This window comes from Lissotriton vulgaris, chromosome 7 (genome assembly GCF_964263255.1).
Source record: "Lissotriton vulgaris chromosome 7, aLisVul1.2, whole genome shotgun sequence".
NCBI lineage: Eukaryota > Metazoa > Chordata > Amphibia > Caudata > Salamandridae > Lissotriton > Lissotriton vulgaris.
The window spans coordinates 221,100,483-221,127,557 of NC_141695.1; the positions used below are offsets into that span (position 1 = coordinate 221,100,483).

General features: G+C 44.7%; 1 protein-coding gene across 1 annotated transcript in view; it reads left to right on the top strand.

Moving 5' to 3' along the window:
- NPHS1 (NPHS1 adhesion molecule, nephrin) overlaps window positions 1–27,075 on the top strand; it is a 269,434-nt gene that overhangs the window by 166,654 nt on the left and 75,705 nt on the right. Inside the window, exons 15-17 of the mRNA XM_086929995.1 lie at window positions 7,192–7,332; window positions 14,182–14,322; window positions 25,879–26,000. Of these exons, the coding sequence (XP_086786121.1) occupies window positions 7,192–7,332; window positions 14,182–14,322; window positions 25,879–26,000 (404 nt within the window). The remainder of the gene's footprint in view (window positions 1–7,191; window positions 7,333–14,181; window positions 14,323–25,878; window positions 26,001–27,075) is intronic.

Below are 27,075 nucleotides of genomic sequence, written 5' to 3' on the forward strand. Positions count from 1 at the left end.
ACCTACACCAAGTCAAGTGAACCAGGAGCAGGATGCAGGCACCAAATATTTACGGCTGGAAAATGTCAACTTTCTAAAAGTATAGGGTAAAGTGCTAGCAAGGGGATAATTTATGAGAATAATTGGACCTAAGGTTACTCTTTGGCAAATAGAATTAATCCCTAGACAGACATATATTATTAGTCAAATAAATTCATAAGGAAAAAACAGAGAAAAGCTGGTGTACACAGGGAGAGACAGACAAATCATCTATATTGTTTTCATGCAAATAAACCGAAGTTGTAGGGTAAAAGCTGATGTTGGAACTGGTGAGTTTTGAGGATGTGGGCAGGTTGTTCCAAAGGCAAGCTGCCACTGCTGACTGTTTCTTGTGCAGCAGAAGAAGTGGAAAGGTTAATATTTTTAATAGTTTCAGGACGGAACCTTCCAGGCATTTAAAGATATTCACATACATCCCTTTCCGTACTGAGAACCAGTGTAAATTGAAGTCCATATTTATCCTAACCATGCGGGTGCGGTGCCAGGAATTGAGAAATGGAGCCTCTGCTGCAGTCCAGTTATTTACACTTACCTGCATCCTCTTCCAACGCAGGGTACTTTGAAACAACTTAGTGTTTATTTTAAGAGCATAATAGTTGGAATTAACATAGGATCTTGGTAGGGACCATTTCGTATTAGCTCTATGACTTGATGTACCCTTTCTAAGAAGTATTTTAAAGCATTTTAGTGATTATTTTAGTAAGCATTTCGAGAAGGATATAAATTAAAAACTATTTTTAAGAATGTTACTGAGCTTTACTGGAAGTGGTCCAAGGAGTATTTAGTGAATTTTGTGGAGAGTTGCTCATCAGAATTTTTACTTAGCGACCATTGACCCTGCCTGCAGGTAGGTCGCCCCCCTAGCCACCACGAGGTCCTCCCCGTGCTGTGCGCTGTTGCACTGTTGAGACGCTCTGTCCGCTACTCGCTCTGACCGCGACTGCTCCTCCTGGTAACTTGTGCCGTTCTGCCTTATTGTCTATTTCCCTGCATTTGCCTTCTGTATCCATTATTGTAACTTGTGCCGTTCTCTGTTGTTTTTCCCCTCATTTGCCTTGTGTACATCTGTGCCTGCTCTCCCCTTCGCCGTCTGTACCCTCTGTCTGGTTCCCGTTGTGTCCCTTTGCCTTCTGTTACCCTGGTGACCCTGTGATTGCTGCCCCCTCGCTCCCTCTTTTCCTTCTGTACCCCCCCACTTCCTGCTTCGTCCTTGCTTCCCGCTGCTGCTCCCTGCGGCCCCACCCCCCGCCGTTCCCATTCGCTCCCCGCTCCCGCCTCCCAGCTGCTCCTCCCTCCCTCAGCCCCTCATATGGAGGCCGCCCGGCGAACGCGCAGCGGACGCGCGCAGCGGGAGCGCCGATTGTGCGCCGAAGGCGCGCCAAAGGCAAGCCCGTCTGCGCCCGTCCGCACCTGGACCGCACCCAGCGCCAGAACCCCTGGCCCCCGCAGATGCCATCCCACCCGTCGGACCTACGACACCACCTCCCTCAACGCACTCAACACAGGCCGAAGCCCCAGCTGCTACCGAGCCACCCCAAGACGCTCTCACGGACCCTTCACCTGCCAATCCTGCAAGTTCTCCTGCATCCGGACCTGCACCGCACCCGTCAAGATGAACACCAGCAGCAATCACCTCAAGTGCATCCTGCTCCACACCCGCTCTGTCCACAGACACGCCGTGGAACTCTGGAACCTGCTCGACACCACATCCCCAGACGTCGCCTTCCTCACGGAAACCTGGATGAACGCCTCCTCAGCACCCAAGATCGCCATCGGCATCCCAGACGGATACAAGATCACCCGGAGGGACCGCGTCAACCAGACTGGAGGAGGCATCGCTATCGTCCACAAGAACACCATCCGCATCACGACCAACTCCGTCGACACCCTCACAGCCGCCGAACACCTGCACTTCCAGATCCACACCGACCCCAAGACCACCCTCAGAGGCACCCTCATCTACAGACCCCCGGGACCACGAACACTATTCAGCGAAGACATTGCCGACTTCATCAGCCCGCACGCCCTCCCCTCCACTGACTACATCCTCCTCGGGGACCTCAACTTCCACCTGGAGAACAACAACGACGCAACACCGCCACCCTGCTGGACAGCCTCGCCAACCTCGGACTCAAGCAACTGGTGACCACCCCCACCCACTACGCCGGCCACACGCTTGACCCCGTCTTCTCCTCCAGCAAGGACATCTCCTTCAGCCACGCCACTGGACTCCACTGGACAGACCACAGCTGCGTCCACTTGAGCTTCAGAAGGACCACGCTCCACCACCACCCGCAACAGGTCCCCCGCAGAAGCTGGAACAAGATCACAGCCGACCAGCTCACCACTTCACTGAGCCAGAACCCGCCCGAAAGCTCAACAAACCCCAACCTAGCCGCCAACAATCTCACGAGGTGGATCAGCAACTGCACAGACGACCTCGCTCCACTGAAGACCCTCCCCCCAGACCCGGCACCAAGAAAGCATCCTGGTTCACCGACAAACTCAAGAGCTCCAAGAAGAACTGCCGGGCCCTCGAGAAAGACTGGCGCAGAGACCCAACTACAGACAACATGGCCACCCTCAAGCTCGCCACTCGAAAACATCACCAACTGATCCACGCCACCAAGAAAACCGCATTCAAGGAACGACTGGACAACAACGCCCACAACAGCAAGGAACTCTTCAACATCGTCAAAGAGCTCTCGAACCCTAGCGCCGGAAACAACGACATCAGTCCCTCGCAAGACCTCTGCAACTCGCTCGCCTCATTCTTCCACAGCAAGATCGCAGACATACACAACAGTTTCAACACACAGCCGACGCACCCTACGACCATACCAACGCCCCCCACCACCACCCTCAGCGCCTGGACACCGATCAACACCGAAGACACCATCCGCACGATGAACTCCATCCACTCCGGATCTCCAACAGACCCCTGCCCTCACCACGTCTTCAACAAGGCCGACTCGGTCATCGCACCCCATCTACGGGACATCATCAATGCCTCCTTCGACACCGCCACCTTCCCAGAGAGCTGGAAGCACGCCGAACTCAGCGCCCTACTGAAGAAACCATCAGCAGACCCCACCGACCTCAGAAACTACCGCCCCATCTCGCTTCCTTTTCCTGCCAAAGTCATCGAGAAGACCGTCAACAAACAGCTGGCCACCTTCCTCGAAACTAATGGTTCCCTCGACACCTCGCAGTCCGGCTCCCGGGCCAACCACAGCACCGAGACCGCCCTCATCGCAGCTACCGACGACATCCGAACCCTGCTCGACAACGGAGAAACAGCGGCCCTCATCCTCCTGGACCGCTCCGCGGCGTTCGACACGGTCTGCCACCGCACCCTAGTGCAGCGCCTCAACAAAATCAGAATCCAGGAGAAGGCACTGGACTGGATCGTCTCCTTCCTCGCCGGAAGAACACAGAGAGTTCGCCTCCCCCCCGTTCAGATCAGAGGCCACAGAAGTCATCTGCGGCATACCACAAGGATCATCACTCAGCCCCACACTGTTCAACATCTACATGAGCCCCCTTGCGGCCATCGCACGCCAACACAACCTCAACATCATCTCCTACGCCGACGACACCCAGCTGATCCTTTCCCTCACCAACGACCCCGCCACCGCCAGAACCAACCTACATGAAGGAATGAAAGACGTAGCCGAGTGGATGATGAACAGCCGCCTGAAACTGAACTCAGATAAGACGAAAGTCCTCATCCTGGGATCCTCGCCCTCCGCCTGGGACGACTCCTGGTGACCCCCTGCCCTGGGCAGCGCACCCAAACCAATAGACCACGCACGCAACCTGGGCTTCATCCTGGACTCCTCCCTCTCGATGACCAGACCAGTCAACGCCGTCTCCTCAGCATGCTTCAACATCCTGCGCATGCTTCGTAAGATCTTCCGGTGGATCCCCCCCGAAACCAGGAAGACGGTCACCCAGGCCCTCGTCACCAGCCGACTAGACTACGGCAACTCCCTCTACGCCGGAATCACAGCAACACTCCAGAAAAGACTGCAGCGCATACAGAACGCCTCAGCACGCCTCATCCTGGACATTCCCCGACACAGCCACATCTCTGCACACCTGAGAAACCTGCACTGGCTCCCCGTCAGCAAGAGAATGACGTTCCGGCTCCTCACCCACGCACACAAAGCTCTCCACAACCAAGGCCCAAGATACCTCAACGACCGCCTGACCTTCTACTCTCCCACCCGCCAGCTTCGATCGACCAGCCACGCCCGCGCCGGCGTCCCTCGCAACCGAAGAGCCACCACGGGAGGAAGATCCTTCTCCTACCTGGCTGCCAAGACGTGGAACTCCCTCCCCATCCACCTCCGCCTGACCCAAGACCACCTCTCCTTCAGGAAGCAACTCAAGACCTGGCTGTTTGAGCAGTAGCGGACCCCCCTCCCTCCAAGCGCCTTGAGACCCTCCGGGTGAGTAGCGCGCTATACAAATGCTTTGATTAATTGATTGATTGATTGAATCTTTTGGTAATATTTCCTTGAGACCACTTGGAAGTATTTTTCAGACGAGTTTTTCTTCTGAAAACGAAAACATGATAACCAGTGTGTTATATCTGGCCTCTTTAATGTTTAGCAACAATGTGCATCACATTTTTCTTCATATAGTACGTTTATAGAAATAATTTCAGTTACATAACTTCGGCCTAATTTGTTGATTTTTTTTGAGTGGCATTGAAATTAATTCCAGCTGTGTTTTACTTCTTGGTACATCTAGGACCAGCCTGCACTGCAATCTTGTGCTGCGGACTTTGGAGACACCTAGTAACAGATTGTTCCCCTTCTAGCTTTTGCTGCTCATGGATATCTAGTAGCGGCACGTCAGGCTTGTTTTGCCCAATCTTAGGACACCTTATGATTCAGCAGTCTTGAGCTACTAACTCACAGGACACCTAGCAATTGCAAAGCCCATCCGTTTGCCTTTAACGTGGTAATGAATGCAAATAGCATTTGTTTGCATATGTTAGCACATTATAGCCAGGCCTATTGGCTTTACCATTGCTTGTTTAGGAAGTTAGTTGTCTCTATTGGAAATTGATGTATAAATCAGCTCTGTCTCATTTGAATTCCAGTACATATATACTGTTCTAGCCCTGTTATCCTTGGCATTCACGATTTCTGGACCACCTCAGCGGTAACATACTGCTGACTAAATTAATACAGTCCTCATTTTAACGTGAGACTAAGAGTGACTCAAGGCTGACCTCAGGACATTATGCAACATCAAACAAAAAAGAGACATCCGGTAAAAAGCAGGTTCGATTGTAACTATTGTATTGTATGCGGCAAATCACTCCTAGAGTTGAAAGAGAGCAACATTCTTACATAGTCAGAGTGTTAAGTGGGAAGTGTATGACCCCGCGGCACATGAGGATATCTTGAATATTATCCACATGGGTCCAGTTTGCTTCCTCCCATCAACCACTTCTAACCTACTGTGAACGAGAGGCTAGTGCAGGTGTGGTATTCGTACCTCGCTACTACATCTGCCTGTGCCCTACCAATCACCTCTGAGCCAGGCATTAGAGGCGACTGCCCAATATACATTTGGGTTTCTGACAGGACTCCCACTGAAGGGGTCCTTCACCATTCTGTTCCTTCACTCTCACATGTTGATGCCACCACAGACAGGAAAGTGAGACAAAGCACAAGGCACAGCTCACACTTGCGGTACATGCAGAAGTGATGACATTCATAGGTGTGGGCTGACAGGTAGGAAGACCACTGATAAAGCAACTAAGGCTTTGCTATTGCACAATCCTGTAAGTGAGGAGGAGTTCAGAAAGGTAAGGTACTGAAGATAGGTAGGGACCAAGAAGACACCAAACGTCAGTGAAGATACAGATAGTCTAGATAAACCAGTGGAGGAACACTAAGACCGTCTCTTTTGGGGCAGAGGTCCTGCTCTATCATTCCACACTGATGCAGCATTACATTCTTTACAGTCCCGATTCAAGGGGCCTCACTGCCACAGACCAAAGGACCACATTTTGTAGTAAAGTTTTCCTTATGTTTGATTGTACTTTACAAATGTCTAAATCAGAGAACAGATATTTGCCTTTTTTTAAGTGACTGCTTATGACTATCCCAGCTGATGTTAGTCACATATAAGGGGTGAGCGCTTGATCCCACAAGCTGTTGGAACCTAAAAAAGTTCTTTAGTGCAAGATTCAGAGGAATTTGGTGCAATTTTATTCTGAACTATCTTGATCACTTCAGTATGAAGTTTTACATTGTAGTGTTAACCTGAGAACTAGATTTTTTAAATAAAATGTGTCAAACCTTATTTTTTTATGGAACTTTCAGAGGGTTTCTTTGTCAGTGCTTAGCTTTAAAAATCTATATAGGTATACAACTGGTAGTTATGTTTTTCGAAAGAAGTGGAACCTTTCAATTCTATTTTCTCTGGTGAAAGTGCATTCCATTATGGCTCATATTTTGGTACACTGACATGGAGTTTTGGTCTAAAATAATGGGAGGTTTACCATGAGATAATTGGAGTAGTTTATTAAACAAAGCTTTTTAAGATTATTTTGGGTTACATTGCATAAATCATGTAGACATTTTAATGTGGTTTTGAGAATATTACCCTCATTCTTTTCCTGGTTTTTTCTTGCACTGCACATTACACTTTTCTCCAACCCTATCAGTCACTTCACCAACACATATGGTTTCTACCATAACACCAACACTGACTGACTAACAGGAAGATCACTTCTTTCTGTTAATATACCAAGATCTGGTACAGTGTTGGTCCTCGGGGCCCCAAATGATGAAGGGCGGTTCCGAGTGGTGACTGATGGGAGCCAGAGACCAGATACTGATCTTGATCTGGCATTTTATAGCTTTTGCCCCTTAGTCATATGGCCAGTGGGAGCGCTACACCTGTTCTGTCTTTTACAACTAGCCTGTCGCACTATTGACCCTCTGATACTCTGTTGTGAATACTGAAATTTGAGAATATTACCACATTTTTACATGTTGGTACAATTGGTACAATTTTCCATTGTACTCTCTTAGTTGTCAAGTGATCAGAAACCTCAGCCAAGATGGTACTGGCAGGTATGACTCTCCACTACCTCTCCCTTAACTGTCCATTTTGTGCTTGCAGACCCACCAGAGTTTTCAGATGCACAGTTGAAGGTAGTGACGGCCATGGAGCATGGAGCAGCGAAGCTCCCCCTTTTGGTGTCTGCGAATCCCCCAAAGATCAACTATACCTGGAGCTTCAGAGGGGGGAACCTGATCAGAGGTGAGTAGGACGCATCTGTGAGCGATTGCTTAAAACACTTATCAGGTGCACTCTGGAGGTAACCATGTCTGAGACGTCATTATCTCAAAAATGTCAAAGGGGCTGAGGAGCTATCTAAGTAGTGCTCTTATATCCTAATCTGTAGGTTACGACTATGTTTGGAGGTCTTGACAGAGCAAGGAAGCCTCTCCCTCATCTCCTAACTATTAAAATAGGCATTGATGTAGCAGATGGAAATTTTCGAATCTTTGTGTTTAGCAAAGTGCATTATGATTAATTACTCCATGCAATTATCATGGAGTCTGGTGCATGAAACACAATATCTCAAATCTATCCTCGAAAGTGAACATCCTAAAACATGAAATTGTCAGAAGATCCTGATCAATTTAGCTGTAAGAAAATGGGATTAACATTTGGGTAGGAGGTTAGCCCTATTCAGGTAATAACTTCCACAATTCTGTCAGGCTAAACCTAGGCTTAACCCCTGGTAGTTATGGCACAGGGCAGACAAGTTTAAGTTAGGAAAATGTCCAAAATATTTTAGCAACACTAAAAAAGTCTAAAAACAAAACAAGGCAAAAACCTTCATGAAAAAGTAAAGTACCGATCAGAAATCACTGTTCCATGGTTCAATGGGACCTAGGTGCAATTTCAGGCTGACCGTGATAAAGCAATACATCAATACATCAAGCAAATTGTCAGGGTCAACGTTTTACCTTTTGACTTAGTGTTTTTTGAATGGAAGTTGAAATCCTCCAGTGTTGTAAGATTGAAGGTTGTATCTGGAAAAGTCCCTTCAAATCCAGATAGCCCCTGGGTGAGGTCCAGCTGTTGACATTGATTTTGCTAGGAAAAACTTTAAGCTGAAATATTCAACACCAGGGGCTTACACTCAAATCTCTAAATACATGAATGCCCAACCAAGGGCAGCAATATTTCCTACTTCAGATGTTGGGCAAGATTGTAGAGTGGGCGGTCTGACAATCTCATTTGGGTGGGTGACTTTAGGTTTGTCCCTGATGCTACCAGAGATAGATATCCCAACAACTGATACCTAAAGAGAGTGCTATCAGGGGAATACAAAGATGGTTGAGGAGCTATACCTAGTGGATAGGGGGCAACTTAAGCATACCACAGAGGCAGAATACACCTTATATTCCCACATTCATAGGTACTATTCGCAAATTGACCTAATCTGGGGCATACAGGAGATAGTGGGCACATACTCCCCTGCCTGTCGTGGCACTATAGCAATCTCTGGCTACGCAATGTTGGCATGGGAGGGGAAAATGTCCCTGACTCAATGTAAGAAAGCACAGTAGTGGTTTGACAAATCCCTACATAGCTAAAAAAACATTGGAAGACGATATCTCAAAATACTTCCAAGAAAATGATTTTGGTGAGATACCCTAGAATACACTAGGGCACGCCTTTAAAGCTGTATTTTGGGACACAAAGGACAGATCAACATTGCAATAGCACACTTAATAGAGAATCTTTAGAGAATGACCTGTTCATTCTAGAAGATGACTAAAGAGCCTTGCATCACTCAAAACCCTATAAAAGATTATAACCATCAGGGGCCAGGTTGGATTTTTGCCACAGAGAAATCATAAAAAGTGCTACTTTACTTTAAGCAGCGATTATATTAGCATGCAAATAAATCCAGGTCACTCCTAGGCAAATGTTTACAATTTTAGTCAGTCTCAAAAGGTATCCCCTCACTTCAGCGCCCATACATCACCATTCTTAGTAACCATGAAGACACATTCAAGGCATTCCATACATTTTATTTAAATCTTTACCTGGTTGACTTGAAGGAGGTTGAGGCCGTCATAACTGTGGCAAAACTACTGATACTCAATAAGGTTTAGAGATAGTCTGGAACTCCCCATCACGGCTGATGAAGTCACTTGAGTCATTCATGAACTGTACCCCAACAAATAACCAGAACCTGATGATCTGACCAATTGATTTTGTAGACAATTTGAATTGGACCTGGCACCTTCTTTGGTGACACTATTCAACTCTGTACTACAATCACAAATTGAATTGCATTCGATGACAGCAGCAAATTTCTCTTTAATCCATAAACCGTGCAAACTTGATAATAAATGCGTCATATGGGCCAATAGAACAAATTAACTATACAGTAGCTTTTTCCTCATAGAACCAGCTACACCAATAACAGTGAAAATAGCTTTTGGAGGCTAATAATGATAGGAACATGCAAACATTATAATCTTACATGTTTCACTTTTAAATACAAGAGCCCCCTACTTTGTGGGTTGCAGGCCTACTGAGGGAGGACTTACTTAATATGTAATAATTGGGTATTCTTCCTGGCAAAAGGTTTATTTTGGCAGATCTACTTGCAGGTTTAAACACTGCAGAAGCTGGGCTTCAAATGTAGACCTGAAGCCATGTTCTCCTTGTCTGCCTAGTGAATGGCACATTAGGTCCTGCAGTCAAGAAGTGACATCTAATTTTCTATGCCATTGGAGTATTTCCCTACACCATATTCTACGGCCTTACAAGGAAGTTAAATATGGCAATGGAGGATTAGCCAACTTTAACATGTTTGCGGGGTCGACCAAATGCACTTGGGACAGGATAGCAGTACTACAGTGCGCATAGTTAAAAAACTTGCTGCATCAGTCAACAAAAAATGAGTCACTAACATCTCTCATATTTTAAGCATGTTCCTACTTGTTCAGACGTTTAATGTGGTCTCCTAAGCGCATTGTATGAGAGTAGATCCTCCTAGGGTCTTGTATTTAGCTAGAATTAGAGGCCGATATGAACTTCATTTTTCAGCTTGACAGCAGGTTGCCTGCCATCTTTCCAACCTTAGCTGTCAAACACAAGCTCCTTTTCATAAGTAACTCAAGAAAGTGTAAAGATTCCACTGCAGTGATGAACAATTTAAAGAGGTAGGGATGAGAGAAATCCAGGTCCTTGGTTGCCAACTTTGCCTGCAAAGATGACAACATAAGAGAATATTCATATTGAGATGAAATCAGATATAGTTCAACTGTTTATACATTACCGTTAGACAGTTGTTAATGTTCATATACAGCTATGGGCAGCCATCAGCCCTAGCAAATAACTGTGTGCCATCATTGCTGATATACCTTACCCATGACCGACTATTTCTAAAACATACATTTATTGGGAGCTACAATTATTTTGGGACTCCTTTACTGAGGCTTACTGCAACTCTATACACAATGTTTAAAATTCCTTTACTCCAGTTTAGTTTTGTACGTATTTCCATTTTACATTGTTGCATACTTTTTTTGTTACCTATAAATTTAGTTTCAGTAACAGTCATTTTGTGTTTTAAAAAATGTCTTTTGTGAATCTTCATTGCATTACGCATAATTTAAATGGAATTATTATGTTTACTGTTAGTATTCTAAAAATATCTCATTAACAATAAACTCAGACACCTTTCATTTATGAAACTGAGGTTAAGTAAAAAAAAACATAAAACTGCCATCATTATTATCAGCAACATCAACAATTTAACATTTTCACTTTTATCCTATTAAAATAAACATAATTTACAAATACATAACTCTCACTTCAAAACATTGTGTAACGTTAAGCATGAGTTACAGATTAAAGTGCAGTGTATTAAGGCTCAAAGTTTCAAAGTGCATGTTTCAATCAAGTGCTTGAATGGGAATAAACGTATGCAAATGTATAATCATCTTGAGTTTCCTTATTTCCACATCACATGGCACTGCATTTTTCAATTGATCTTCATTTCTTTCCCATATCTTAAACAGTATCTTAATAAATGTTACAGTTTTAGATAAATGTGTATCATGTTAAAACAACACCTCCCTGGTAAGCGTCTTTGTACGCCCTGATGTCTAGATAGTCCCATATAGGGATTTGTAGCGTCTTCTGCTCCGTGTGATACCAGGGACATATAATTATAAAATTAGCTAAGTTCTCCCTTAGAGCAAGTGGACACATACGCATTGTTACTATTCATTTCTCTATATAACTTACTAGCTGTACCCGGCCATGCGTTGCAGTGGCTCAGTCTGGTTAAATGGAAGAGAAAGAAAAGAGTAAGCGCACGTTTCTAATATGTTTAATTTCACAATGCTTGTGGGTATATAATATGTTTTTGTCCATCCTAAAATATGTAGACTATTGTCTATATGCGTCCCTTGGATTTGTTGCGCAGCAACCAAATCGATAGGGTCTGTTCGGGTTGCAAAGTGAACCAACTCCTCCCCCTCCCTCCACCCACTTCCCGGTCTGCCATCCTGACATCAACTGTCCATCCTAATATATGTAGACTATTGTCTATATGCGTCCCTTGTATATGTTGCGCAGCAACCAAATCGATAGGGTCTGTTCGGGCCTTTCGATTAAAAATACGCTTGTATTGGACATGCGCGTATTCGAATCCAACATTTTGTATATATAAACACGCGCTAATGTTGCAAAGTGAACCAATTCCTCCCCGTCCCTCCACCCACTTCCCAGTCTGCCATCCTGACACCAACTGTCCATCCTACTATATATAGACTATTGTCTCTATGCGTCCTTTCTTAATGTTGCCAAGTGAACCAACTCCTACCCCCTCCCTCCACCCACTTCCCAGTCAGCCATCCTGACACCAACTGTCCTTCCAAATCTATTTAGACCATTGTCTCTGTGCGTCCTTTCTTAATGTTGCAAAGTGAACCAACTCCTCCCCCCTCCCTCCACCCACTTCCGAGTCTGCCATCTTGACACCAACTGTCCATCCTAATATATGCAGACTATTGTCTCTATGTGTCTATTGTAGTTGTTGCGCAGCAACCCAATCGATAGGGTCTGTTCGTCCTTTAGATTAGAAACACACGCGTATTCTAATCCAATGTTGTGTATATATAAACGCGCGCTTATTTGAATTAAACGTTGTGTCAAAATTTCAAATCAATTGGTGAAGAACTTTTGTAGATTTAAGATTTTTATCAAACTCACATTGACATTTTTATGTGTCTGTTTGTGCTTTCGATTAAAAACACGTGCGTATTCGACATGCGCGTATTCGAATCCCAACATTGTGTATATAAAAACACTTGCGTATTCGAATGCAACGTTGTGTCAAAATTTCAAATCAATCGGTGAAGAACTTAAGTAGATTTATATCAAACCCACATTGACATTTTTATGTGTCTGTTTGTGCTTTCGATTAAAAACACGCACGTATTCGACACGCGCGTATTCAAATGCAACGCTGTGTCAAAATTTCAGAGCAATCGGTGAAGAACTTTCGGAGATTTGAGATTTTGAACGAAAGAACAGTTACATTTCTAGTTACATAGATATTGACATTAAAGTTCTATCTACGTATGCATTTTATTTTTTAATGTTTATAAATCTATTTTAATTTTATTTCTAATCAGGCAGATTTTCAAAGGCACAATTTTTTAAATTGCAAATAGTTAATATTGCCACATTTCACCTCCAAACCAGTCCTTCTGTTTTAACCAATAATAAAGAATCCTAATTTTAATATTTACCGAATATTTATGTTTTACTTAATCATTCCAAAATAAAAACCTTTACAGCCATATCAACTAAACAAAGTTCAAAATGTATTCGTATTCGTTTAAATTCACATTTGATATAAAACTGCAACTATCATGGAATTCACTAAGGTTTTCAGATTTCTATTCAGTTACAGATTCCCAGGAGTACTTCTGGAATTCTTTGTGAATTTCATGTCATTCCTCTGTATAACCAGTTAATCATGTGTAAAAGTAGCCCGTGTACATTGCATGAGCTTACATGTATGGTAGAAGTGTATTTGCACTTTAACACTTAGGGGCTTAATCCAATGTCGTTGGTCCTGCGACCAACAAGCTGTGAGCAGTAGGCACTGGGTGGGGAAACCGACCGGTGCTTTTACCATCGGTGTAGCGAGCGGACAGTAATCCCTGCAATCGGGGCGGTGCCTGCTCAGGCACTGCCATAGGGATTACAATGCTCATTTTCTCCGCCTTTTCATGGCAGTCCAACTGCCATGAAAAAGCAGATGGAAAGGGACTTTGAGGCCCCTAGCAGCCCCCCCAGGCCTCCACTATGTGGACTGGGGGGCACCACATGCATGCACAATGTGCCAGGCACAACATGGTGCCTTGAAAGTGTAAAATGTGCCTTTTCCAATTGCAGCTTGTGCTGCTGCCCTTTTTCAGGCCGTGGAACAAGCTGCAATTAGAAAAGGCATATTTCCGCCCGTGTGCTGACGGTCGCATCGGAAAACTAGGAGTGGAACCGCCGACTTCTAGTCTGGCTGTTTCACTTCCAATGTGATGTTGGTCCCACGCTTGTTCGGCCAACATCGGAATGAGACCCTTATTTTTTCTTCACTTCAAACATATTGTACCATATTTTGGAAAACAATTTGTCTTGCACTCGCAGGATCTTTGAGTTCTCCATCCTAAAATGAATTTATTTCATCCTCTGTCATGTATTATTTATAAAATGCATTATAGTCAAGGCTTCTTTGCAGTGGAAGGACACTGCAAACCAAGAATGTTGAGGGTGATCATCTATCACAGATTGAATAACTAGGTCTTCAATTTCTTTCGAAGGATTAGACTGTAAAATATCTCTCACAGTAAAATGGGTGACTTTTATGCATAATAAAATCAGCTTGCAAACGTTGGTAGGTATGCAGATTGTACAAGTCATGTTATGGGAGAGTAAAGGATACATATATTGTTGATTCAATAGTGAAAGAATATGTGTGAATGATTGGCAAGACCCTAACAGGACTAGATTTAATTTGATTTTTGATTGCTCAAATCTTAACCTGGCCCCTTTTTCTTGTAGAGGGAGCACCACGACACCACCTGAGAGATGGAGGAACACTGGAGATCTGGAACCTGACACGAGCTGATGCTGGTGACTACAAGATTCACTGCAAAAATGAAGAGGGCGAAAACCAGACTGTAATCAAACTGGATGTCCAATGTGAGTCACAAGGGGTTTGTAATGTGTCAGCCTAAGTAACATGATACTGTGCAAAGAATTAGTGGCTGGCATTCACTCATCTTTCCCCCAACTCAAATCTAAAAGCTATAAGCATTACAGAAAGCCCCCCAGATACGGAAGCTCAGCCTGAACACACTTCTTCAAAGGGTATAATGTTCTTACCAGTCATAGACATTTCCTAGAACACTCACTTAAATGCAGATTTGCCAAATTTTCCCCTCAAGATGATTGCCAACCTTTTCATACCCTTTAGTGTTATCGGCCATATAATACCTGTAGACACTTGCTGTGGGAGATGTGTCAGGGAATCTATTCCAGCATCAGAAGCCGTGAATAGACTCGCTAAGTACAGGGTCTATATTGCATAATATTCTACGAATAGCAAATGTTAACAGAAAATCTATATTTTTGGGGAAAAGATGACATCTTCTCGATTATTTCCAGAAGAGTAGATCCTTCTCCCTAAGTCTGGAGTTGAGGGTTTCAGATGAATTAATAGATTGTGACATCAGAAAGTGTACCAGCCTAAAGTAATGTTAGTAGCATGTGTAGCTGTAGATACACATGTTCTGCATGGGAAACATCCTTTACGAGGCAACTTTTACCAAGCAGTGCCTTTACAACGCAGGTTTTTCAACGCAAGTCATTACAACGAATTGCGGTGGGGGGCGCTGTAGGATAGGTAATAGTTTAATTTACTATCCAACACCTTCCCTACTATCCACGGGGACTGGAGTTGGAATAGTAAATTAAACTATTCACTATCCAGCACTCCCCAACGCAAGTCGTTGAAAAACCTGTGTTGTAAAGGCATGCATGGTAAAAGCATGCGTTGTAACAACGTACATCCGTTCTGCATACTCCCGCCATCTAGTGTTGGGCTTGGACATTTGCAACATGGTTTTCTTCTAAGATGTCTTTTGATTCGGAAGGCATAGTGACTCCTCCCTTAGTTGTCAATGCACATGGGCACCTGCTCCATTGTTAGATTGTTAGATTGCTTTTTTCCCCTATTGATCACATATGTACTGATTAGTCTCCTAACGGTGCAACAGACCCACTCAAATACCCACTCGAAGTACACTGCATACAGAGCTTCTCAGACATTAGTTGGAAATAACGGCCTCTTGTAGTATTACTGAATATGATGACTGTTGTTTGATTCATGAGAATTGTCAATGGCACCACGTTGCATTAAGGGCCCTCTTTCATATTTATGCTGGGTGCTTAAGACATATACCCACATCCTGAAGAGAACTGACAAATATTATTTAGGGTTAAAACGCTGACATTACACCCTAAGCATATTCATGACCTTCTCAAAATAATATCACTAAATTATTAGATTGCAGGATGGACTGTGTATAGTAGTTGAATTGTTGCTATTGTGGATTAATGTATTTTTGTATATGTATATGATTCATTTCTTTGAGCATTGCGTCGCCTGCCCTTAAGTCATCTTCCAATACGCCTTTTTGGATATTCATACAAATTAGTGCTTCCCAAATTTTTAAGAACCACAACCCACTTTTTAAAAGGACAAACTTTTGTGACCCACCTAGCTTTAGTTGAAGTGTCATTTATAGACAGCTTTTTTTCAGTGGCATGGAATCTAAATTTGCAGACATACAGTTTTACTGATAAAACAGTATTGTACCCAAATGATAATGTGTAGAAATCAGGTTTCAGTAAAAAAGTATAATTTGTGAATCATCATGCCAAGTGTTTTGATTTGTTTTGATACTATTAAAGTGTTTGCTACCATCACACTTCACAATTACAAAAAATAAGCTTTAGGTTTGCTTACCTGACTGCCAAATGTGTACAGCACATTTACTGAGATTTATGATTGGTCACAAAAAATTATATCCTACAGCTTTTTCCTTCACACTTTCTGTCCCCAATAAGATTGTCACAAAATTCTCTTTCCTTTTCTTTCTCTGATTGAGTGAGAGGAGTTAGCAAACACCAAACCCCAATTTAAAATATCAGCAATTTGTCAGAAGGCAAAGCCTGACCTTTGAACTCTGTCTTTAAAGCACAGCAAATGTAACAAGATAAATACAAAATTTAAAGGCATTTTTATTTATTGCTTGGACTTTTACAACCTTACGAATGTATGTGGGCTGTGACATACAGTTTGGGACTCACTGATATGAATAATGAATTCATATGATATGTAGCGGCCCGTGTGTTTATTTCAAACTATTGTCTGTATAATTGAAAGATTACTCACATCAACTGTTTTCCTTGATTTATGCCTACTACCTGTGATCCTTGACACATGGTATGATTTGAAATGAATCCCACTGCATTAATGTTGTCCTATCAGCTGCAACAGCAGCCGACCTACCACCATTAGTCACTGGCGGTACTCTAGAAGGGCCTCCAGAGGCATCAACTGCAGGGGTCAAGGGATAAGGGCAAAGGAGGCTTAGGCAAAGCCGTGACTCCCTTCCCCTCCCCTAATCACACAACACCTGTTGAGGGGAGGCTTCTTTCTCACTGGAACGAGATCACCTCTTATCAGGGGGTGTCTCTCCATCACAGAGCACAGCTACTGCTTCAAGCTTACCTCAATGACTCCAAACATTCCACCCTGCAAATGCACCCAGTCCCGAACACCAGTACTTTCTCCAAGTGGAGGTTCAGGTGCTCATCTCCGAAGAGGCCATAGAGCCAGTAACACCACCATACCAAGGCAAGAGGGTCTGCTCCCTTTACTTCCTTATCCCCCAAAAAGATGGACCCTTAGGGTCAAATCTCAACCTCAGGTCTCTCAGCACGTGCATCTACTCAGAACATTTCCAGATGGTCACTCTGCAGGATGCCATCCTAATGCTGTACCAAGGTGACTTCAAGACCGCACTCAATCTGAATGTTGCCTACTAACATATATTCATCCAACCTACTTATCACCGCACCCTATGTTTCGTGGAAAGCGGTCAACTTTAGCAATTCAAATGGGTTGTCATTTGGTGTCACCATAGCCCCCAGTGGTCTTTACTAAATGCCTAGCTGTGGTAGCAGCCCATCTCAAAAGGGTATGTGGGGGGGGGGGGGGCACTCACAACTCACATGTTAATATTGGCTGAACAAAGGTGCAGACAAAAACACACCCAAGCCACCTTATCCCTCCTCCACAGGTTGGGGTTTGCCATTAATGTCGCCAAGACCCACCTCCAGCCCCTTCAGATCCAGCCCTTCCTGGGGGCCGTTCTCTATACAGTCACAGCAATACCAACACAGCGAAGCCATGGTGCAAGCAATCCAACAGATACTGCATCTTTTTCAGCCAGATCACCAACTCACAGTCAGAGCAGTTATATGCCTCCGTGGGATGATGGCCTCGTACATACCCATAGTCCCCCATGCCAGGCTGCACCTTTGCCTGCTCCAACAGTGCCTGTCAGAACAATAGTCAAAATTGGAGGGTCACTTGAATATGTAGTGCTGATACCAGCTGGAACCCATTGCTTTCCGCAGTGGTGGAGCAGCACAATCAGATGCAGGGCGGTACCCTCTCTGACCCTGCTCTGCAGGTGATCTTCACCACGTACACCTCACTATCAGGAAAGTGCGTGTATCTTCCACTATTAATTGATCAGGGCAAGTGGGAACAGCAACAGAGGGGTTTCCACATAAATTACCTTGATCTCCTGACCATCTAGCTCAATCTCAAGACCTTCTTTCATGAGATTTAGCACAAAGTAATCATCATAAAGACAGACAACAGGACCGCCATGTACTATCTCCAAAAGCAGGGCTGCCCACACTCACCGCAGTTATCAACTGTGGTACAGAGTATGTGGCACTGAGTGATAAATCACCGGACACAGCTCATGGCAAAGGTATCTTTAGGGAGTAGACAATGACTCTGCAGATCTGGTCAGAAGGATGCAGTAACAAGTCCACAAGTTGGAGTTCAAACCACAAGTCCTATGCCTGTACTCCTGCCATTAGGGGGAGGGGTCCCCAAGGTTGACCTCTTTGCCTCTGCCCAAAATGAAAAATTACAAAACTTCACCTCCACATTCTCACACCCACAGTCCATGGGAAATGCTATATGGATACATTGGTCAGGGGTCTGTATTTATGCTCTTCCTACTCTCCCACTCCTTCTGTATCATGCCTTCTTTATTTGGTCCTGAAGCTTCAGCAAATGTCCCTCACTCTCATCCTGGTGGCTCCTACATGTGCCAGCCAGTCCTGGTTCTTGACCCTCCTCAAGATGTTCAATATTCCCCAAGAGAAGCTCCTCAACAGACTGGTCCTTCTCACTCAGAAGCAAGGCAGAATTAGGCAACCCAACTCTAGGCAGCTTGATCTAGCTATTTGGCTCCTGAGGTCCTAGAGCTTGGTTATTTCAATCTCCCTGAAGGATGCATGACCATGTTGAAGGAAGCATGCAACCCACTATGCAAACCTGTTATGCTGCCAAGTGAAAAACATTTGCAGGTAACTGCATTTTCAAGCATCTGGATCCCCTTAAATCTGTAGTTCAGGATATAGGGCCAGATGTAGGTAAATCTTATTTACCAACTCTAAATTACCGAATGTTACCTATTCGGTATTTTAGATTCAGTAAATAAGATGTAGGTAATTATTCGGTAATTTTTACCGAATCGGAATGATTCGGTAATTACCGAATCGGTATTTACCGATCCGGTAATTGCCATTGATTCCTACGGGCCTTGAGGCCCATAGGAACCTATGGCAAATACCGAATCGGTAAATACCGATTCGGTAAAATTACCGAATTGACAAGGGGGACAGAGTGTCACTTTGACACCCTGTTGCACCCCTGATTCAGGCTTGTGTGCCATGTGACACACATACATGCCCTTAGGGCACGTCTGTGTGCCACATGGCACAGGTGTACATGCACAGATGTGCATGTACACAGGAATTCGTTATTTTCCATGCAATAGTATTACATGGTAAATAACAAATTCTTAGGGGCCTGTGGCACTGTTTGCAGTGCCACCTACATATAGATTTACCGATTTTGTAAAGTTACCGAATCAGTATTTTACAGAATCTGTAAATTTACCGATTCGGTAAAATTTAGACCCCCTACATCTCAATCACCAAATACCGGTCGGTAACGGCCGAAATCGGCCGTTACCGACCGGTATTTGGTGACCTACATCCGGCCCATAATCAGTTAACTCGTCCACCTACAAAAATAAGTCCTAGCTTACACTTTCATACACCTTCACTTAGCTGCTATTACAGCCTACATGCAGAAAAGACAAAACTTTTCTTTATTAAAAATTCCTGTCATCAAGGCATTAGAAGGCAAGGCAAGAAGTACTCAAATGTGCTACCACACTCAGCGATCCCCCTGCCCCAATCTGGAACGTTAATGTTATCCTTACCAGACTCTTGGGCCTTCTTTTTGAACCACTACACTTGTCCCCCTTACAGCTCCTCTGTTAGAAGGTCGCCTTCCTTGTCACTATTACATCATTAAGACGAGTTAGCAAGCTGCTGCCCCTCACTTTAGGGCAGCTCTTCTGCAATGTTCATAACGGCAGGGTGGTTCTGAGGACTAACTTAGATTTCTTCAGAAGGTGGTGTCACCCTTCCACCTCAGCCAGACCATAGAACTCCCTGTATTTTCCCCTGAGCTAGAATTGGCAGCAGAGAGGACCCTTCACACCCTTGACACAAGCATGCCCTCAAGTATGTATGTATGTATGTATTGGTATATTTATATAGCGCAATGACTGTCACCCAACGGGTATCCTGGTGCTTAGACTTTGATGATACATACACAGTGTTTAAGCAGCTGCACAGCTTACATAATTCTTGGAAAAAGATATGTTTTCAGAGCTTTCTTGAAGGAAGTAAGATCTCCCATGCTTCGTAAGCATAGTGGTAGGGAATTCCACAGTCTCGCTGGGTGAACCTGAAAGATCGACCTCCCATCCGGGTCCTCAGGATCCTGGGAACTACCACCAGACAAGCTGAGGCCGAGCGGAGAGATCTGGACGGTACATACCAGGAAAACAATTCCTGCAAAGAAGAAGGGCCCTGTCCATGAAGGGCCTTATGTACCAGACAAAGGGCTTTGAAGTCAATCCGCTGCGGGATTGGCAGCCAGTGAAGATCCCTGAGTGCTATGGTAGATGAATCAGATCGTCGGCGCGAAAGGGCCAATTTGGCGGCAAAGTTCTGTTCACGTTGCAGTTTTCCCACCAGGGCCATAGGTGCCCCCAGAAGTAGTGAGTTACAGTAGTCGAGCCTACTTAAGATGATGCTCCGCACTACCTCTGGCCTGGTCTGTATAGGGAGCATGGGTAATATCTTCCGCAGCATCCGCAACAGTGTCATACAAGTGGCCACCGTTTTGTTTACCGACACCTCTAGCTGCAGGCTGGGGTCGAACATCACCCCCAGGTTACGAACTGATTCAGCCGGCAGACTGGTACCCTGAAAGGACGGAGGCTAAAAATTCAATGGAAGAGGCCTAGGGGTAAAATCCATTGAACAATGTAGCACCTCTGTTTTGGAGCTGTTGAATTGTAACGAGTTGTGGCTTAACCATTCCGCTGTGGTGGACATACAGCGGTGAAAAGTCTCCTGTGACACAGCCTCCTTACCCTCAAACGAGAAGACAAGTTGGGTGTCGTCAGCGTAATTGGTGACCGCTATACCGAAAGATTTTATCAGTTTGATCAGGGGACGGAGGTAGAGATTGAATAGGATCGGACTGATGGCCGATCCTTGAGGCACGCCCTGCCCAACCCTTCTGGTGTTAGATTTGAAAGGTGGCAGGGCCACCATCTGGTTCCTATTATCAAGATAAGACACCAACCAGTCAAGAGCCAATCCCGATACTCCTATTTCCTCCAGTCTCCCTATCAAGATCTTATGGCTGCCCGTATCGAACGCGGCCGACATGTCGAGCAGTACTAAAAAGGCTGCTCGACCTTGGTCGGCACGCGTCCGAAGATCATCTAAAACAGTCACCAATGCAGACTTCATCCCATGGGCTGGTCTGAAGCCAAATTGGGCCACGTTCAAGCAAGCATTGGTCTCCAAGAAGCTGGAAAGATGTTTAGTGACCAGTTTCTCCAGAATTTTAATTGGAAATGGGAGCAACGAAATAGGTCTATAATTTGCTGGACAGGTGGGATCCAAAGTGTCCTTTTTCAGGAGTGGGGAGACCACGGCCAGCTTCCAACAGTCCGGAACCCGTGCAGACTTGAGGGACTGACAGCAGATGGAGAAGAGAGGGGGGAAAAGCTCTTCACAAAATAGTTTCCGAAATTTATGTGGAAGGGGATCAAGTGGCGAGTCCGAGGATACCCCGTCTGCCAATACACAAAAGTCTTCAAAGGACGGCAGGGGGAAGCTGTTCAATTGCACTGACCTAGCATCTTTCTCCAAAATGGAAGTTGAAGTAAGATTACGTAAGGTCTGAGAGTTAGGGCCTGGCAATAAAGCAAGGTTGTTCAGAATAGTTGCAATCTTGTCCTCAAAGACCTGTGCCAATGAGTCACATAAAGATTGAGAAGCAGGAATGTTCTTTACAGTACAGGCGGAACACGCCAAGTCTTTAACGATCTTAAATAGGGCCTGGGATTTGTTCACAGCTGACAGTAGTGATTCCTCTAAAAAGCTAGCCTTGGCCTGTTTAATCTGGGTTTTATAAGTCACCAGTGCCTGTTTAAAAAGAGCTCTATCTGACTCAAGGTACTGCTTTCTCCAATTACGCTCAGCCCGTTTACACTGGAGTTTTAGCTGAAAAAGTTCTCCTGAGAACCACGGCATTGCATGCTTTGTCCTAATTCTAGTTTTTCGCAGCTGGCCAGTGAGTCCAATGACGCTAAAATTCGCTGGCTAAGGGTCTCAAAGCTCACGTCCACATTATCTCCCAAGGTAAAACCATCTAGAAGCAGAGTGGGGAGAGTGGATTGTTTGAGGAGCTTAGGCCATTGTCTGCCCTCCTTAGTGGCTCCTAAGCTACCTTTCTTTGTGAATAAGGTGGGGAGTGAAAGAGAAAAATGGATGAGTGCATGATCCGTCCAACACTGAGGAAGAATGTTCCGAATGGTCACTTGGCCTGTATCAGCTACATTGACAGAGCAAAACTCCTTAGCAAAACACAGCAACTTTTTGTTGCTTTGGCCAAATTTCACAAGGGACATGATTTGTCAAATGTGGACATGATCTGATGGATATCGCCAGATGTACTGTTCAATGCATCCAAACCTACCGCATTAAGGCTAAAAGTGCTTGGCCTGCTCTGCCTAGGCTACATTCCAAGGTAAGCTTCCTTTGGTACTAGCCCCATGGCTGAGATTTGTAAGGCAGCTATATGGTCCACTCAACACACATTTACCAATCATTACCAATCAACAAGCTAGATTGGGTCAGACGTGTCTAAGTTTCAATCTTCTGTAACATCCACTGGCTTATCAGTTAGGGGAGTACTGCTTAACTGTCTATGTAGAATATGTTTAACTACAGCCACACAGGCTACGAGCGGAATATGTTATTTACCCTGAAAGCATCAATTCACAGCGTGTAGATTCACATGTGCCCAATTGCCTACCTGGAAGCCTTTGGTTGTTCCAGATGTATACTTCATTAATATATTTAAACTCTTCGTATATAATAACTTCTTGCAGGGTCAGCAAACTGTCCTATCAGTGGAGCTGGTGCCCATGCGCATTGCCAACTAAGGAAGTAGTCCCTCATTACTCAAGAGACTTCGTTGAAAAAAACAAGATGCAAACATCCAATCCCATCACTAGATGGCAGGATTGCACAGAGCATGTGAATCTACAGCACTAAATGCCATGAACAGATGCTTACAGGAAAAGTGATATATTGCTTATATGCGGTGGCCCTCCAAATAGCTTTGATAAAAGTACTGCATAGGACCTATAAATTATATCTTTTTCCTAGATAAATGAGGTATTCAAACCTTTGGAACTGAGTTTTAGCCTGCATTTTAGCACTCACTTAATAATTAAGAGCCTCAACTAAATTTTCTCTGCCTGCAGATCTCATCTCTATTGTCCTTGCTTTGGAAAACAACAAATGTGGCCTAAAATATCTCCAGCTCTATGATTTTACACTTGAGGATGCCCTATGATATTCGGGCAGAATGATTATGAACTATTATGACAGATACACGGGCATAGTTCCCTTTAGAATAGAAGGTGAAAACACAGGGCCTCATTTATGAGGCTCCTTTCGCCTGCTCAGGAGCCTGTTCCATACTTACGAGGGAGCACTAAGCCATATTTTTTGGCTTAATGCTGCCTCATAAATATTGTCACCTTTAATGCAGTTTTCTCCATTAACCCCTTGCCTGCGGTCAGAATTCCGCTCCTGAGCGGCACATTCCGATCACGGACGTGGTCGTGACGGCTCCCGGCCGTCATCAGCACACGATCACTGTGTGCCATGACGCACAGGAGCCGTCACCAGCATGCAAGGGGTAAAAGGGGCATGCAACGGGTGTTGCTGGGGGCGTTCCCAGAACATTCATAGCTGTTAGACCCTACCCCAGATTTATGAAACAAAATCTCAAATCTGAGGCACCGCCAAAAAGGGAGGCATAAGGGAGGCACAACGAAGAGAAATATCTTTATTTTTCCTCGTTTTTCCTTTTTGTATGTTTGCTGCATTCTGCCGCACACATAGAAAAAGGAAAATCATCTTGTGACTGTTTTTGTGCTGGAAGGTTTCCCGCACAAAATCAATCATCGCCCTAATGCAGGCACCCTTGCACCATGGTGAAAGGTGTATACGTTGACGCATGGCAGCTTATTGTGAGCCGGCGCAGGCAGGAAGGACTGGAATGCGCCATATCTCATAGATATGGCACATTCCTGCCATTTTTTTTGCCGAAGGGCAGCGCAGCAGGAAGTCCTGCTGTGCTGGCCTTCCTGCCTCCAGAAGACACAACGGTTCTGGCCCATTCATACACGGGGCCATAGCTAAGTGGAGATCTAGGCCTGCTGTGAGAGTTAGGATTCAGAGCACACTGAATTTTCCTCAAAATCATATTTTGAGCACACACAGAAAGCTGATAAACATTAGCAAACGTATCTCAGGTGAATATAAATACAGACAGTGTAACTGATGTCGCTAGCTCGCTCCCTACTGACATTGCTCATGAGGACGCTGTAGAAAAAGTGCTGCTTAACACCAATCTTTTGCGGACGCCTGGAACACAGCAAAACATGTTATCAGGGGTGGCTTTAGGCATGTGCAAGCTGTGCACCTGCACAGGGCCACCAAACTCCAGGGGCCTCCACGCCAATATATATCCTTAATATAATAATCCTCTGAGGATGGATACATATTTGCGTGGTGGGCCCTGGCAGGAATTTGGCAGCCTCCAGCTCTGTTCCACTTCCTAACACCCTAACCCACCCCTCCTGAGCTCCGGGGGGCTCTGCCCCACCCGGACCCCCTCTTCCGGGGCCCCCTACCTACACTCAGTGCCAAGGGCCACCATGAGCCTAGAGCTGCCCCTGATGTTGTTGCAAATGTACGAAATCATTACTTTAATTTACTTTGTAGGGTAAACTCATGTCCTTAGAATCAGCCATCAAAGACATCAGTTCATACCCAGCGAGAAGAATGTGCCACAAGCTGGAATGTTACATTATTTCTAAATTAGGTCTAATGTTACTGGGCACAATTCTGACCATAACTCCAAGCTAGATCATGCTAAATCAGATCCTATACTGGAAGTAATCAATGCAGGTTCTATTTCTGAACACTCCAAGTTAGTGTGATAAGTATTGCTAATAAAGATACCACATTAAAGAGGAAAATTGGAATTGTGTACAGCCAAGCCATATGAGACGCCCCTGTTTTATTAAACCTAGCGCTCTGCAATGGCAATGTGGGTTCATCTCGTTCAAAAGTAGCAGTTCTGTATTTTTGATGGGTGGGGCGTGGGGGGAGGGGTTGGCTGAAATAATTAAATCATTATTTACTTTTCCATATTGGCTAATAATAAGCATGAGTGTTACAAGCCTTTCCCCCCCCAAAAGAGCTGAATTCTGGAATGCCTTTCAAGAGATCGTAAGGTTTTGGATTCATATACCCACTCAGACATACTCTTTTTTTGTAATTTATAAAGCGACCTTGCTGTCTCCATGCCAGAGTACTTTTCAGCTCCTAGATGCATAGCATGTTCAGGCAATGTAGCATTTGTCATGAGCATCATCTTTATTATTATCAGTAATTGATATGTTTGTGATACACACTTGTTTTATCTAGTCCCTTTTAGCATTATCTTGTCACCCTGTACTTTCTTCAGTTATATAGCAAAAAAGGATCTGGGAGTGGCTTGTTCAGATGTTTGCTGATCCGAAGATGTGGATACAGTCCATGGAGAGACTGACATACATAACGCCAAGCTCAGGCTATTGACCCTTGCACAGTCCCCTCATCTCTTTGCACTCATATACCGTGTTTTACTGTTTAAATCATACTCAACATGTTTGTTACATTCTGGGAACATCTTTCCACACTAATGGCTATTTCCTCTTGCAGATTCTCCTGCAATTAAGAGCATTGGCGATCCAACAGAAGTGGACCTGGGAGGGACGGTAGAGATCTTATGCACTGTGGATGCCAATCCCATCCTGGACAGCATGTTTCAATGGAAGTGGCTGGTACGGAGTACACATATGTCTGTGGCATCTCAAGTGCTTTACTTCCTATTTGAAAATGATGAGCTTTGGAAGTTAGGATAAGCACTTTGGGGCATATTACCTAGAAGTGCGTTAGAAAACGCACAACGCACATTCCCATATCGCCGTGTTAGCGCGTAATTATCAATGCGCAACACGTACGCGAAATGAAATCCGGCGATAGTCGGCGATATGGCACATTAGCGCATGAAAACAAACGTTGTTTTCATGCGCTAATGTGTGCATTGATAATATGGGGGGGTGGAATCAGCGTTATGATCCACACCCCCATGTTATCAATGCCCTAACACCTGGTCAGAGCAGGCGTTGGGAGACCTGCGATAAACAAGTTTATCGCAGGTCTGCCTCTCCCAACGCCTGCCTTGGTAATAGGGTGTTCCCACCTCCAACCACATTTTACATTTGGTTGGACGTGGGATGCCCACTTTGCATGTCATTAGCGATGTTTGTCGCCGACATGCAAAGTGGGCTTGAGCCAGGCTTTAAAGTGCCCTTGTGGTTAGGGCTCTAGAAGTATCGCCGCTTTCTCGGCACAATTCGCCGAAAAAGCGGCGATATTTCCCCTTGCTAATATGCCCATTTGTATGTTAAGGGTTCATGATAGATGACAGATATTATCATTCCCTATCGGAGGGGACTAACATCGCCCTTGAAAGTCTAGATTCACATTTGGGGATCTAGCATCAAGAGTGGTAGGCTAGTATTGCCATTCAAGCTAAATAATAAAACTGAGCAGCAACTACTGTCCAAGAACCACACTGCAAAGAAATTCCATGTGCTTTTTGTGAAAGGAAACAGACATCCCTCCAGTGATTCCTTGGAGACAAGAACTCCCAAGCATGCCTCTTCAGATTTTTAGTGAGCAGGGCAGCTACAGTGCTTGGGGGCCTAGCAGATGCTACTGCACGGTAGTCATCTGTAGCTCCCAAATCACTAACTTGTAGTAGGAAACTGGTATTTAGGACAAGGGCCAATGGCGGATTCCAATATGGGGCAACCCACTAACCATAAGGGTTAGAAAGATAATTCCACTGGC